The 12,970-nt window shown below is 49.1% G+C and overlaps 1 protein-coding gene across 5 annotated transcripts in view; it reads right to left on the minus strand.

The window, feature by feature from the left end:
• kat6a (K(lysine) acetyltransferase 6A) overlaps positions 1 to 12,970 on the minus strand; it is a 35,697-nt gene that overhangs the window by 17,855 nt on the left and 4,872 nt on the right. For 2 of the 5 annotated variants that reach the window (XM_068720679.1, XM_068720674.1), the window contains exons 3-4: positions 10,315 to 10,747; positions 7,367 to 8,864 (exon numbers count right to left, since the gene is read on the minus strand). In XM_068720679.1, the coding sequence (XP_068576780.1) occupies positions 7,367 to 8,110 (744 nt within the window). In that variant the 5' untranslated portion in view covers positions 8,111 to 8,864; positions 10,315 to 10,747. The remainder of the gene's footprint in view (positions 1 to 7,366; positions 8,865 to 10,314; positions 10,748 to 12,970) is intronic. The other 3 variants (XM_068720675.1, XM_068720676.1, XM_068720678.1) reach the window with 3 other exon arrangements.

A 12,970-nucleotide genomic window follows, 5' to 3' on the forward strand; every position in this document is an offset into this window, starting at 1 on the left:
ATGTTCACACTTAAGACACTTCATAATAGTTAATGCTGCACCAGGTATTCACAGCAGGTTAGTCATCTGTGATCTAATAAAAATGAAGTATATTTTTAGTCCTCAAAACACCCTAAAGTCCATCACTCAGCCTGCTATGAATTTACAAATAGCCGCCGAAACTTATTGAAAAATGAAAAAAGGAAATGTGTTCTCAAGTGCATCCCCAGTGACCATGATGAACACACACTACGAGACTAATCTGTATGTTTTACATCATTCACAGATTCAACAACACAAACCTTTTGCAGGAGGCGGCAACATGCTCACAGGGGACAGTCCAATAATTCATTTAAATGAGGACGACAACAACAACAACAACAACAACAACAACAACGTGACATTCACTGAAGACGGCGTCGGTGCACATGGCTGCAGCAGGTCCTGGCAGGGAGGACACGGGGACAAGAGAGCTTGATTTATTGGGTTCATTTCCTTCTGACTCGGGCTACTTCCAACACCCCCGCTGCCCCTCTACACACCCAGCTAACACCACAGGGACAGAGCGAGCACCAGAAACAAAAGGTACGAGAGAGAGAGAGAGAGAGAGAGAGAGAGAGAAAGAAAGAAAGAAAGAGCTGTAAAGAATGAGCAGTGGAGAGAGAGAGAGAGAGAGAAAGAAAGAAAGAAAGAGAGAGAGAGAAAGAAAGAAAGAAAGAGAGAGAGAGAGAGAGAGAGAGAGAGAGAGAGAGAAAGAAAGAAAGAAAGAGAGAGAGCTGTAAAGAATGAGCAGTGGAGAGAGAGAGAGAGAGAGAGAGAGAGAGAGAGAGAGAGAGAGAGAGAGAGAGAGAGAGCTGTAAAGAATGAGCAGTGGAGAGAGAGAGAGAGAGAGAGAGAAAGAAAGCGAGAGAGAGAGAGAGAGCTGTAAAGAATGAGCAGTGGAGAGAGAGAGAGAGAGAGAGAGAGAGAGAGAGAGAGAGAGAGAGAGAGAGAGAGAGAGAGAGAGAGAGCTGTAAAGAATGAGCAGTGGAGAGAGAGAGAGAGAGAGAGAGAGCTGTAAAGAATGAGCAGTGGAGAGAGAGAGAGAGAGAGAGAGAAAGAAAGAGAGAGAAAGAAAGAAAGAGAGAGAGAGAGCTGTAAAGAATGAGCAGTGGAGAGAGAGAGAGAGAGAGAGAGAGAGAGAGAGAGAGAGGCAGATAAGCACAGAGGAAGATAGAGTCTTATGTGAGGACAAACCTACAAGCACCAGCTCTCTGTTCCTGAAACCATTTCACATTCTCACAGGTAGAAGGATGTGTATGACATGGTGAATCGTGTGCTGGCTTATAACCTTTAAGATTCCTCTCATCCACAATGACCTGGACGCATGACGAAAAAGAGCTGCATTAGCGCTGCAACACAAACGGACGAGAACGCCGAGGAGAAATGGAAGTCAGCGGCGAGGAGGAAGAGAGGAGGAGCGTTAAGACAGAGCGGGAGTCACAAATAAGAATCCAGAGGGCAGGGGGAGCGAAGGAAATGGAAGCGTTAAGAAAGAGAGAGAGAGAGAAATGTGTGCGTGAGACCGACACCTCAATCATTGCTGACGCTTAACCCTCTCCCCGCCGGAGGAGGTCAACTGCTCCCACTCGCCCTGTGAGCGCTCGAGTAAACACGACACACACACACACACACACACACACACACACACACACACACACACACACACACACGTTACAGTGAGGCTGTGGTTACTGGCTGCCACCGTAAATTAATCCCTGACAGATACTAAAAATTGAAAAGCTAATCCTCCCTCCATGACAGGGATATTGGAACAGTGAAACACAATCCTCAAATTTCTCCTGAGAGCTGTTTCTTCCTCACCGTTTCAGCTCTTTTCTACCTCGGCCAGCATTAGCTGCCAGGACCGCTCTCACACCACAACACCGCTCCCACATCTCCCGACTGCTAAGTGACAGGGACGACTTTCTACTTAAGATATGTGTGTGTGTGTGTGTGTGTGTGTGTGTGTGTGTGGGTGTCTATTTTAAGCCTGCGTGTTGCTGCGTTGGCATGCACTTATTTTTTTTCCCCAAACATAAGAAGCGTTCAGGAACAAACCGTTGATCGGAGCCAAAAAGACACGCCTTGTGGCAACTGCTAGCAGCTAGCTGCGTCTACTGGGTGGACTTGAAATGCCATAGAAACATGTCTTACAAGTTACAGGTTGCTCTATAAATACACGCCAACAAACAGACAGACGGGTGATGGTACCCGAGTCTGACCCGACTGACACACCCACTCGTGCTTTATGGATCACCTGAGCACAACAAACATACTCCATACTCAGAGTGCTACAGGGTTAGCCTACTTTTAGGTTGGGTTTTCAAACAGTCCGAGTTAATACTCGAGGAAAGCTGCAGCGCTGTCGGAGACCTCGTGCAGAAAAACTAGCGATGGCCTGGTTTCCCCTCTTTACATAAATTGGCTTCTGTTGTCCAAAAACAGAGGACAGGAGAGTGAGAGAGGAAGGAGAGAACAATGGAGCAAGGACGAAAGGAGAGGGAGGAGGAGGAGGAGGAGGGGAGAGAGGATAAAAGGCAATGGGAGAAAAGAGAAAGAAGGAAAAGCGTTGCTGTTGTCCTTGTCTCGTCTCAAGTCAAGGATCTCATTAACATGGGAGCCCAATCTCAGCAACCCCCACCACCACACCTCCCTTAAGGCCGCCCCCACCTCCAACACAAACTCATTGATCACTGTTACAGAGCACACACACACACACACAATGTATAAAGCACAAGTAGTCGTGAAACACACCTCAGCACGCCATCGTCACATTTTCATTCAGATGTGCACACATGGATGTTCAAGTGATGTCAGCTGACGGTTAGAGGAGTAGAGTTGACCTTTCAAATCTGAAGACCCTGGAGCCCCACCTGCCCGGAAATCACTTGAAAGTAACCGGTCCACTGTCTACAAACCGCCCGAGGAAGAAGGCCGCGTGTCGTGCCAACGCGCCCTCCCTTCAGCCGAAGCATCACCCTCCATTAACGTCGAGGTTAGCCAGCGAGCACAAAGCTAAATCACTGCATCAAACGGAGCGGGAGCTGGCGGCGCTCCAGCCGTCACTTCCACAGCTGCTCAACACATTGGCTCCATTTGTAGGGTGGTGAGGTTAGCCATACGCGAGGCCTCACACAGACACAGCTACACTTCGCACGCCAAATGCCATTCACGTCACGGTGACCGGTGAGCGCGAGGTAACTGCTGCTGCTGCTGCTGCTGCTGGCAGCGTCTGTTCCTGGTGGTTCTCCTGTAGCCACTGGGGTCACATTTGAACACCGTCACTGAAAACATTTTCTAGCTCGTGCCAAGGCTGCACACCGCTTAGGAACGGGCACCGTGTGAACACAGACCTGTCGGGTCGCAGCTATCGATCGTTTTAGTCATCGAGTATCATCCTCGATTAGAGATGTGTTGCAGAGCACGACGATACGTTCACTAAGATGCGTGTGAACGGAGCCTTTAGATCTACAGTTTTGTTCCACTTCTCTGCTGGTGTGTGAGGCCAACTGTCTAACAAGAAACAGGTCTGTGGTCGCTGTGCAGCGGGAGCATCAGAGAGAGGACCAGGCTCTTTAAACTTTAGAAACTAATAATGGGTCGACTGAGGCCAGAGCTCTGGCACAGTGGAAACACCAGATGCCTGACAAGAAAATGAAGGCAAACATAAAGAATCTCTCCCTCCTCCTCCTCGAAAAAGGAATCAGTCCAAAATCTGAAATTCAAGTTGACGATAAGACTCATGGGAGACAATTTCATCGCATCCAACTTAGTCACTTTCCCAGCATTCCTGTGGTGCGATGCGAACCCTGAGAATGTTTCCGTCCATCCAGTGAACACACAAAACCACCTCCTGTGACTGCACAACATGCAGCAGCACCGGGGGAAGGGAAGAGGGAAAAAGACCAAGAAGCAGGTTGCACCCAAGGCACATAATCGATGTCTGAGGGCATTTTGTATTCACGATCCTCCGAGTGACGACACATGACGTCTTCACCTTGAGCCAACACAAGCAGGGGGGATGTGTGTGATGCTAGAGTCACACTCGATGCAATACTGGGAAAACGAAATGAATTACAGGGGATAAATATAACCGTTATGGTGCATAATAAGAGACGCTTAATGCAGCAACTCTACAAACCGCTAACAGCTGCAGGCTAGCCTGTCACAGGGTCAGTGGGACGTTTTGGACCGAAATCACCACGACATTGTGTACGAGCAGAACACGTTAATGTGTGTGTGTGTGTGTGTGTTGGTCATGGGCCGGTTTTTTTCACACGTCCTCGCTGTGACACTGCACGTCAAGATGGAGAACTCTGGTTCACCCCGCTCCAGCTGTTGAGGAGGGGGCAACCGCGGGGCAGGGAGATTGCTCTCGCCTATTATGACAAGGATGAACACACACACACACACACACACACACACACACACACACACACACACACACACACACACACACACACACACACACACACACACACAGACAACTATATACCCACACCTATATACACACACACAAAAGCTCAGCGTCAAGCCCATCCCATCTAATGGCCGTAGCCTCATACTGCTAACGGGCGCTCAGGGAGGCAATGAGGTTTGCCATCTATATATCCATGACCCCTGGTTGACTTCACTCCCCCATTCACCTCCCCCTTCGTGACCTGGCAATGGCACCCTATCAGGGTGAGAGTGGGGGAGACAGAAATAGGGTCTGGGATCCGGTTTGAATGGAGCGCTCCGACACAAACATCGGCATGTTGGGTACACAAATCTCCCCACAAATGGGGTCAAAGCCAGTGCTGAGCCATTTGTTTTGATTCCCCCCCTTTGCCTTCTCTCTCTCTCTCTCTCTCTCTCTCTCTCTCTCTCTCTCTCTCTCTCTCTCTCTCTCTCTCTCTCTCTCTCTCTCTCTCTCTCTCTCTCCCGCCTTTCCTTGTGAAATCATAATTGTTAGCAATCAGGCAGGGCAATATGGCAATGATGCGCAACTTGGAAGAGTAGGAGAACGGAGGAGAACGATCACGCAACGGCGACTCCGTCTACTGTGCGCACACAGTTTCTGTCTTTGATGCATACGCCTCTCGCAGAGGCTAACATACACATCAAGAACCCACCGACACACACTCGCAAAAACACACATGATCGAGCAGCAATAAGGTTACATCCTCTGGAGAGAGATGGAGGAAAGCAACATCACAAGCAGAAGCCGGGAGGAAGAGTAAACAGGCTTGCGTGAATACCAGACACAATTGTCAATTTCCTCACTGCTGCAGCAGCTTCCCCATCTAGTCTGCAGATGAGACTCACAAACCCCCCCCCCCCCCCCCCCCCCCCAGACACACACACACACACACACACACACTCGGGTCGACGCGTATAATTCATAATCTCTGACCGGTAAATAATTTCCCTGATGAAACAGGGTGGGCTTGATTGCTCATGCAAAAATTCACTTTGCCTTTCTGGTGCAATCTGAAACAAATGCACTTATGTGCAAACAGTGTTTTCACACCGAGGCGAGCGGTACTTTGTGCTTTCATTTGGTTCTGCGAGGTGAAGCGGCGGGCCGATCAGTAGCCGAGTCAGAGAGAAAGAGGAGGTTGATGTCGGTTCGTCTTAGGACAGGACCATCTGCAGCCAAGCAGGTCACTGTGTTAGGCAGACCCCCTTGTGACTCCAGCCTGCTCTCTAGACTAATCCTACTTTGTGTGTGTGTGTGTGTGTGTGTGTGTGTGTGTGTGTGTGTGTGTGTGTCCATACCAGCAGCTCCTGTGGCTGCCCAGACTTGAACACACAGAGGGCCAGATAAAGCCAGGAGCCAGCCAAAACAGTGTTTAGGGCAGATATAGTGTTAACAACCCGAGTGACATATGATCCAATGACGGGCCACTGGGCCGGCACATAGCGGTGTGTCGAGCCGACAGGTTTATTTACATGCTGGTTGTTAGATGTGTGCACGCCTGTGGTAATCTAAAGTAGAGGATTCATGAAGAGCAAACTGTTGTGTGTATGTGTTTCCTCGTGTCAGAATCCACTCAGTGTGTGTGCACGTCGGTGTTTGCATGCAGTTGTATAGTTTTATATGCGAGTGTGTGTGTGTGTGTGTGTGTGTGTGTGTGTGTGTGTGTGTGTGTGTGTGTGTGTGTGTGTGCGCACATAGCCCTGGCCCTTAGAAGCAGAGGTTAGCAGCCGCCTGCTCTCTGTGATCAGGTTACAAAAGTGGGTGTGTTCCCTCTCTCCTGTCGCCTGCATGTCTGCCTCTCCCTCTCAAACTTATTCTGTCTCTCTCTGCCTCTCTCTCTCTCTCTCTGCCTCTCTCTCTCTCTTTCTGGAGGCCTGTAGCTTGCGTCATCCAGGCTTCTTCCTTTGGCACCACTACAGACCATCTCGCTCTCTCCCTCCTCTGTGTTCCTCCCCTTCCCTCTTTTCCTTTCTTTCTTCCACCCATCTCCTGCCAAGGAGCAGCCCTGCAGCTGGTCCACACTCCCTGCAGGAGGGTGGGAGCCATGTGACTCTCTACCTCTGACCTCCTCCTCTGCTAAAAAAAAAAAAATTGGCCCACCAGACGCCCACCCAGCATCGCTCTAGTACTGCTCGTCTGGACCACATCGCACACACACCTGGGATACATTCACCCAGCAGATGTAACGCTGACCAACACGTACTCTGACCCGATACGCCCATGTTCTCTCTAACAACACACTGATGACGTCTTCCACACGGTAATGCAGGCTCCAGTTTGTGGAAAAAATCCTCACTCTGGCATCCGCCTGATCTTACAAATGTTGCCCAACCCTTCTAAGCCGCTTAAAAAAACACAACAACTTTGCAATGAGCTATCTGGTGTAAACTACTACGCCACATGCTGGATGAAAACTCTGGACTAGCGCTCAGAGTAAAAGAGCGTACTGTGCTGTAGTGAACTACAGCCCCGCAGGCCCATGACCAATTTGAACAAGCAGAGAAAAAGCAGTGCCAACGTCTCAGATATTGTCAACTGATAGCTCTGTACTAATCTGGGTGTGCATTGGCTGTTATGTAAGTCCAGTAACTGTTGTGTGGATTGTAAAAAGAGAGGGAGTTTTCCTCATACGTTCACAAATCACACTCTGTTTCTGGTGATCCAAAAAGTTTGAACTGAGGAGCAGTTGTTGTTTTGACAGGATCCTCATGATCTCATTAGACACATCTGATGCCAACAGACCAATATCCATTGTCAATAATGCCCATAATGAAAGCAGTTATTTACTATCTATAGCATCACATCAACGTGCGTAGGTTTAAGGTGAATGCACACAACTGTGTTTGTTTGTTTGAGACAGACGTACACGTGCAGAGACCTTACCTTGTCTTTCTCGTGGGGCAACAACCGGACTGGTGGCAGTGATCCCAGAGACACCGTCCCGGTCCCGTCGTCCAGGAAGCTGCTGCGGCTGATGAGCTGGAACAGTGGACCCTGCTTGGCCACGCGTCCATGGGCCACGGCCCTCTTCAGGGCCACCCTCAGCTGCTGGTGGAAGAGGCCAGACCCCATAGAGCCGCTGCTTGACAAGTAGGCCGCCACGTCAGCCTGGCACTTGAGAAAGCGCTCAATGTTCTTTAAGCTGGAGCCACCGGGCTCATGGAGCCCCTCCAGTGCCCGTTTGAGCAATTTGTTCCAGTCCAGTCCCGGTTTCTTCCCAGAATGGGAGTGAGAACTACCACCGCCGCCGCCGCCGCCACCGCCACCACCGCCACCACCGCCACCACCACCACCGCCGCCACCGCCGCCACTGCTGCTGCTGCTGCTGCCACCTCCTCCTCCGCCCCCTCCTCCAGAGCTGCCACTACCCTTGAGCTTGGGCAGAGCCAAGCGCCCCGGGTTGTCAGGGTCCTTGTATGAATTGAGACCTTTGTTTGTGACCTTTAGGATGGTACCATCCTTGACGCTGAGCTCCAACTGCTCCAGAACCGTTTTGCGATCCAGACCATGGGACATGGAGACCGCATTGCAAATGCGCTCCTCTGATGGTCGCTGCTTCTGCTTCTTCACCTTCTTGATGGCCTCCAAGATCCATTGAGTGTACATTGGGTTGGCCAGTTTCACCATGGCTACGGTCTGGGTGGGTGCGGGGGCCTCGAGGCCTTACCGCAATGACCACACACAAAAAAGGACTGTAAGCCAAGGAAAGACCTGGCCTGCGCCGTAGCGCCGCCGCCTCCTCTTTCTCGTTGCCCTCTGCCTGTGTACTATCCCTTGTCCTGGGGTCGCACAGAGAGTCCCTCAGAAGCTGAGTGTGAGCAGCACGGTGATGAGCAGCTGACCATAGCACAACCCCCCTGAGACAACTCTCCACCTGGTAAAACACAGCCCACCCACCTCCCACTCCCGGTCAGGTGAATGTCCCTGACGAGAAGAAGGGGGAGTGGAGGAAGTTGCAGGTCAATTAGCAAGGTAAACTCCCACAGCACACAATGTAGGGTAGATCTTGGCGATAAGAAGGGCTTGAAAAAAAAAAAAGAAAAGAAGAAGGTGTTTCCCACTTTCCAAAAATATCTATTCACAGAAAATAAAACCTGCTCAGTCAGGTTCCTGTTACTGGCAAACTAGCCAATTCTCAATGCGAGTCGGTGAGGATGATCATAGTCTCCATGACATGAAGTTAGTGTTTCAATGATAAAGGGGAGGGCAGTACAGTAATGATGCTCTCTGTAGATTCCACAAGCCTCCACGTTTCCTCGCTGTCCTTTCCTCCTCCAGCAGCCGGAGCTTCTGAGCTCTGGGACAGAAAAGGTATCTCAACCCAGGGAGCAGTCACAGTCGATCACCTTCACGCCTATTGCACTTCAGTAGCTGACAAACCCTGCACAGAAGAAACACACACACACACACACACACACACACACACACACACACACACAGAGAGAGAGAGAGACAAGAGGTTAGCAAAACTTTTGCAGAAAACATCTTTCAATAAAGTGAGAAATAAATATGGCAACAGAGTTATGTCTTGAAGCGACGCTGTGTTTAAATGAGATACAGATCAGCCTGAGAGGGCTTTATTAACTACACCGACACACCGTACGTTTCCCTCACACAGACACATAAACAAAGCCATGCGTGCCCACAGGAAGCACCACGAGGATTGGCCCATTGCACTACTAACACACTGGAAATTGGGGAAGAGGAAGGATCACTTCACTGGTGGTTGTTACCCCCTGACAGTCTGCTAATCAGTCAGAATAAATCAAAAATGTTCAACTAACAGGCAACGTTAAGACCACAACTTCTAACAACCACTAGAAAACGGCGCAAATGTGTCATACTGCTGGAAATGACGAGGTACAAAAAGGTCAACAACATCATCCTAAAAATCTGCACCAGCAAGTTGACCAATGGCTAACTTAGTTGGGTTGCTATGGTAAACATGATGCAGTCAAAACACAGACTGTTAGCAAACATTAGCTGAGGAGCTAGCTATAAAGCAACGCTTAATCCATTGCCGCATTGACAAACCGCTTCCTACGGTGCTGTTTACTCTCCCCGACACGATATTAGATGGCAAAGCATCTGACAACAAGCCTTCCCGCGTACTGCTGTTGTTTAGCACGCTACAGTAGAAGCTAGCCGATGAGCTAACGTTAAGAATATGTTCCTAACGTTAGTCGCTAACCCCGAAACGTAAACAGCACGAAACGAGGAGTTAGCCGGCGCTCCAGCTAAAAAAAAGACCCCGTTTTCCCTTCCGAGAGACGGTCCAGACAAACACTAACCATCCCACCGCAGCACACACGGCGAATAATCTCATTTTGAATGTCATTCGGATATTAACGTGAGATCGCGGCCTTGTAAAAAAAGGCACAATGCAACTTGCAGACGGCCATCTCGGCTAGTGGGCAAGTGCAAAAAAAAAATAAGACATCGTAGCCGCGGATTCTGCAGCGCTACATGTTCTCCGGCCTCCTTCTCAGCGAGGAGCCTCTGCCCGCGGAGACGCGTCCCTACGAGCGGTCCCCACCTCGCTGACTTCCTCCCTCCGCCAGCCGCCCTCCCACGTAACGCTACAGCCTGCGGTGCGGAGAAGACAAGGCCGCTGGAGAAGCTAGGCCTCGGCTCCCCCCTCCGTACCCCCCACACCCACCTCCGCGATCATCATCCCTCACGTACCCCTCTCTGCCTCTACCTCTCGCGGTTCCCCCAGAAAGCCCGAGCTGGTCCCGGTTCTGGTTTCCGAGGGAAGCTCGCGGAAAGGCAGACCCGTGATTTAAAAAAAAATCTCACGTTCCCCCCATCCGGCTTCCGCTGTTACTCACCGGAATTTCTTGTCGAGCCGCCGAGGAGAAGGTGCCAAAACCGTGCGAAACGGAGACAACAACAAGCCAAAAAATGCAGCCACAGACCAGGGGTTCTAGAGCCGACGCCATCTTTGAGTGAAACAGGAGCACGGCTGGTGGGGGAGGGGGGAACACTGAACCGTCAGGCAGGGCCAAGGGACCGTCTGCATGGTGCGAGGCGAAGATCCAGGGGAAGAAAAATCCACTGCAAGGCGCGGGGGGCGGCGGCGCTGTGCTGTTGCTATGAGAGGGGTGTGGATATTGCTTGAGCACATGAAATGGAAGAAAGGGACAGATGGTGGTGGTGTTGGAGGGAAAAAGAAAAAAGAGAAAGAGAGGATAGGTGCTCTCGCATTCTCTGCTGTACTACAACCAGGCCTACATAGATCCAAGGGAGCGTCTGCATTTTGCCCTGCAGTTGTAAAGAAAAAAAAAGAAAATCAAAGCCAATGAGCGTGCCTTAACGTTAGAGGGTATTTAAAGATCAAAGTGAGACACCCCTCCACACTGCAGTCTATTGTAGCTGCTGTGTGTGTGTGTGTGTGTGTGTGTGTGTGTGTGTGTGTGTGTGTGTCCAGAGATGATCAGGTGTTACAGTGCAGCTATCTGGAGTATTACAGCACACGCTGAAGCATGTTATCATCTATCTATGCAGAGTAGTCTGCTAATGCATTATTGCAGTATTATCGTTCCATCGAAGACGATCATGATGTAAATAATGATGTCTGCAGTCGGTCCACCTTGTTACATTTCATCCTATGACAGCTGAGCCTCACACCTTTTCCTCTCGGCGCAACATAAATCACAGCATCTGGTGACAGATGGAAGCAACATAATGTGAATGTATCGCTGTGAATCTGAAGCGTGCTCAATTTAAAAGTAATGTTGCACTTAAAAGATGCTTAATGCAAGTTGTAGGTACTTTCAGGCCTAATATATGTTGTGGAAAATTAAAAACTACATTGAGAATAGTGAGACTAGTAATCGTGGCGGCTCAGAACACGCCGAGTTCTGCACAAGGATTGATAAACTATCACATGTTGCCCCGTAGTTTATGGATATGCCTTGGGGAAATTTGAACAACTTTAGCACAGCCTTCTCATTCAGAAGAAAGACAATCAGAGGGACAGCGGCGTTGCTGCTTCAGCTTCATGATCGTAGTGATACAGAGGCACTTGTGTTGGAAATCTGGCAGCAATCTTCCTTTTCTATTACAGGCTAACACTGAATGCTCCCTGGGTGGAAATTAAATTATCTGCAGCTTTGTGTCAAATGATGTGTACAGCAGTCCTCAGAGACAGATTATAGAGTGTCTTATAGGGAGCAATTAGACCTGAGGTTTCCCCATGTTAGAGGTGTCTTGTGAGAGGGTGAACCGCTGTCAGCGCAGCGGCGATCAAATAAAACCGGTAAGGTCACACTTTACTCGCTGTTTGTCTTGCACTTCTTCGGGGACAGATAAATCAGGTTTCAACGACGAGGCACTAATTATAATCAACGGCAGTGTTATTACACAGATAAATAGTGTGAAGCGTTAACACATGAACGGCTATTAGTACGCCTCCTGAGGACTCGCATATTACATTAGTGTGTACAGTAGGCCGGCGAACAGATGGACAATACTCAGGAGGAGCTTGCACCGCATCTATCGCTCCCCGCCATGAATAAATAATGTCGTGTGCCATGATCTACAGCAGAGGCCATGTTCAACAATACACAACAACAGAGACGGACTAACCGGGCGGGGTGTGAGGGTGGAGGAGTACACGGGGAGTCATTTCATTGTAATTCTGATTAGATAATATTGATTTTCTGTCAGAAAAAAATGGAGGCAGAGGCACAACTTGAAGACCTGTACTTATTCCAGATGAGTGCTGTCAACCTGTACAGTAATAGAGGAATGAGGGCGGAGACATGAAGGAGGGGGCATTAGCGTCATCTTAATTTACACACATCGTTATTGGAGTTAACTCTTATAAGATGTTAAACATTGTTATGGGACAACGTTTGCAGCGTACTTAATTGTGCACGATGTAAAAGTAATGTATGCTGCATAAAAGTGTTTTCAAATAAGTAAACGTGAAGCTGAAACGAGGATTCAGTGATCGACAGTTCTGTTTGTAGATGAATCGTTTAAAGGAATAGTTCAACATTTTGGTGACTGTCCAAAGGTAACTCTGGTACAGCTCACCAGAGCGCTGATGACTACATGAGCATCGCACTGGTTTCCTCGACAATAAGCCGATATTGCAGAAGTAATCGTGTTTAGAAAGGAATGAATGACAGAGTAGTTGATGACGAATAGGAACGGTCATTTGCGTTCCTAAAACAGGCTTTTCTTACCACTGCTATGCTCCGCATAAAGGACAATCTTATTAGATATAAATTCCTGTTTTAAGACATTGGTTTCCCAGATATGAACAGGTTCTGATCGTCTGTATGGTTGAACATTTTTTACATTTAGCCCACAACCACAAATGGATGTTTTGGTATTCAGACCCTCAGCTTGTATTCTATCCTTGGTGGAGAAAAGGAGACAAGTAATTCTTAGCTTACTTTCATCCCCTTAATCCCTACTCTTTTAATTTCTATTCTACCAGCATCCACCTGCTGGGGGCCCTGAGCCCCCAGCACC

Source organism: Cebidichthys violaceus, unplaced genomic scaffold (genome assembly GCF_023349555.1).
Source record: "Cebidichthys violaceus isolate CVI_PGR_0920_01 unplaced genomic scaffold, fCebVio1.0.p SCAF_26, whole genome shotgun sequence".
NCBI lineage: Eukaryota > Metazoa > Chordata > Actinopteri > Perciformes > Stichaeidae > Cebidichthys > Cebidichthys violaceus.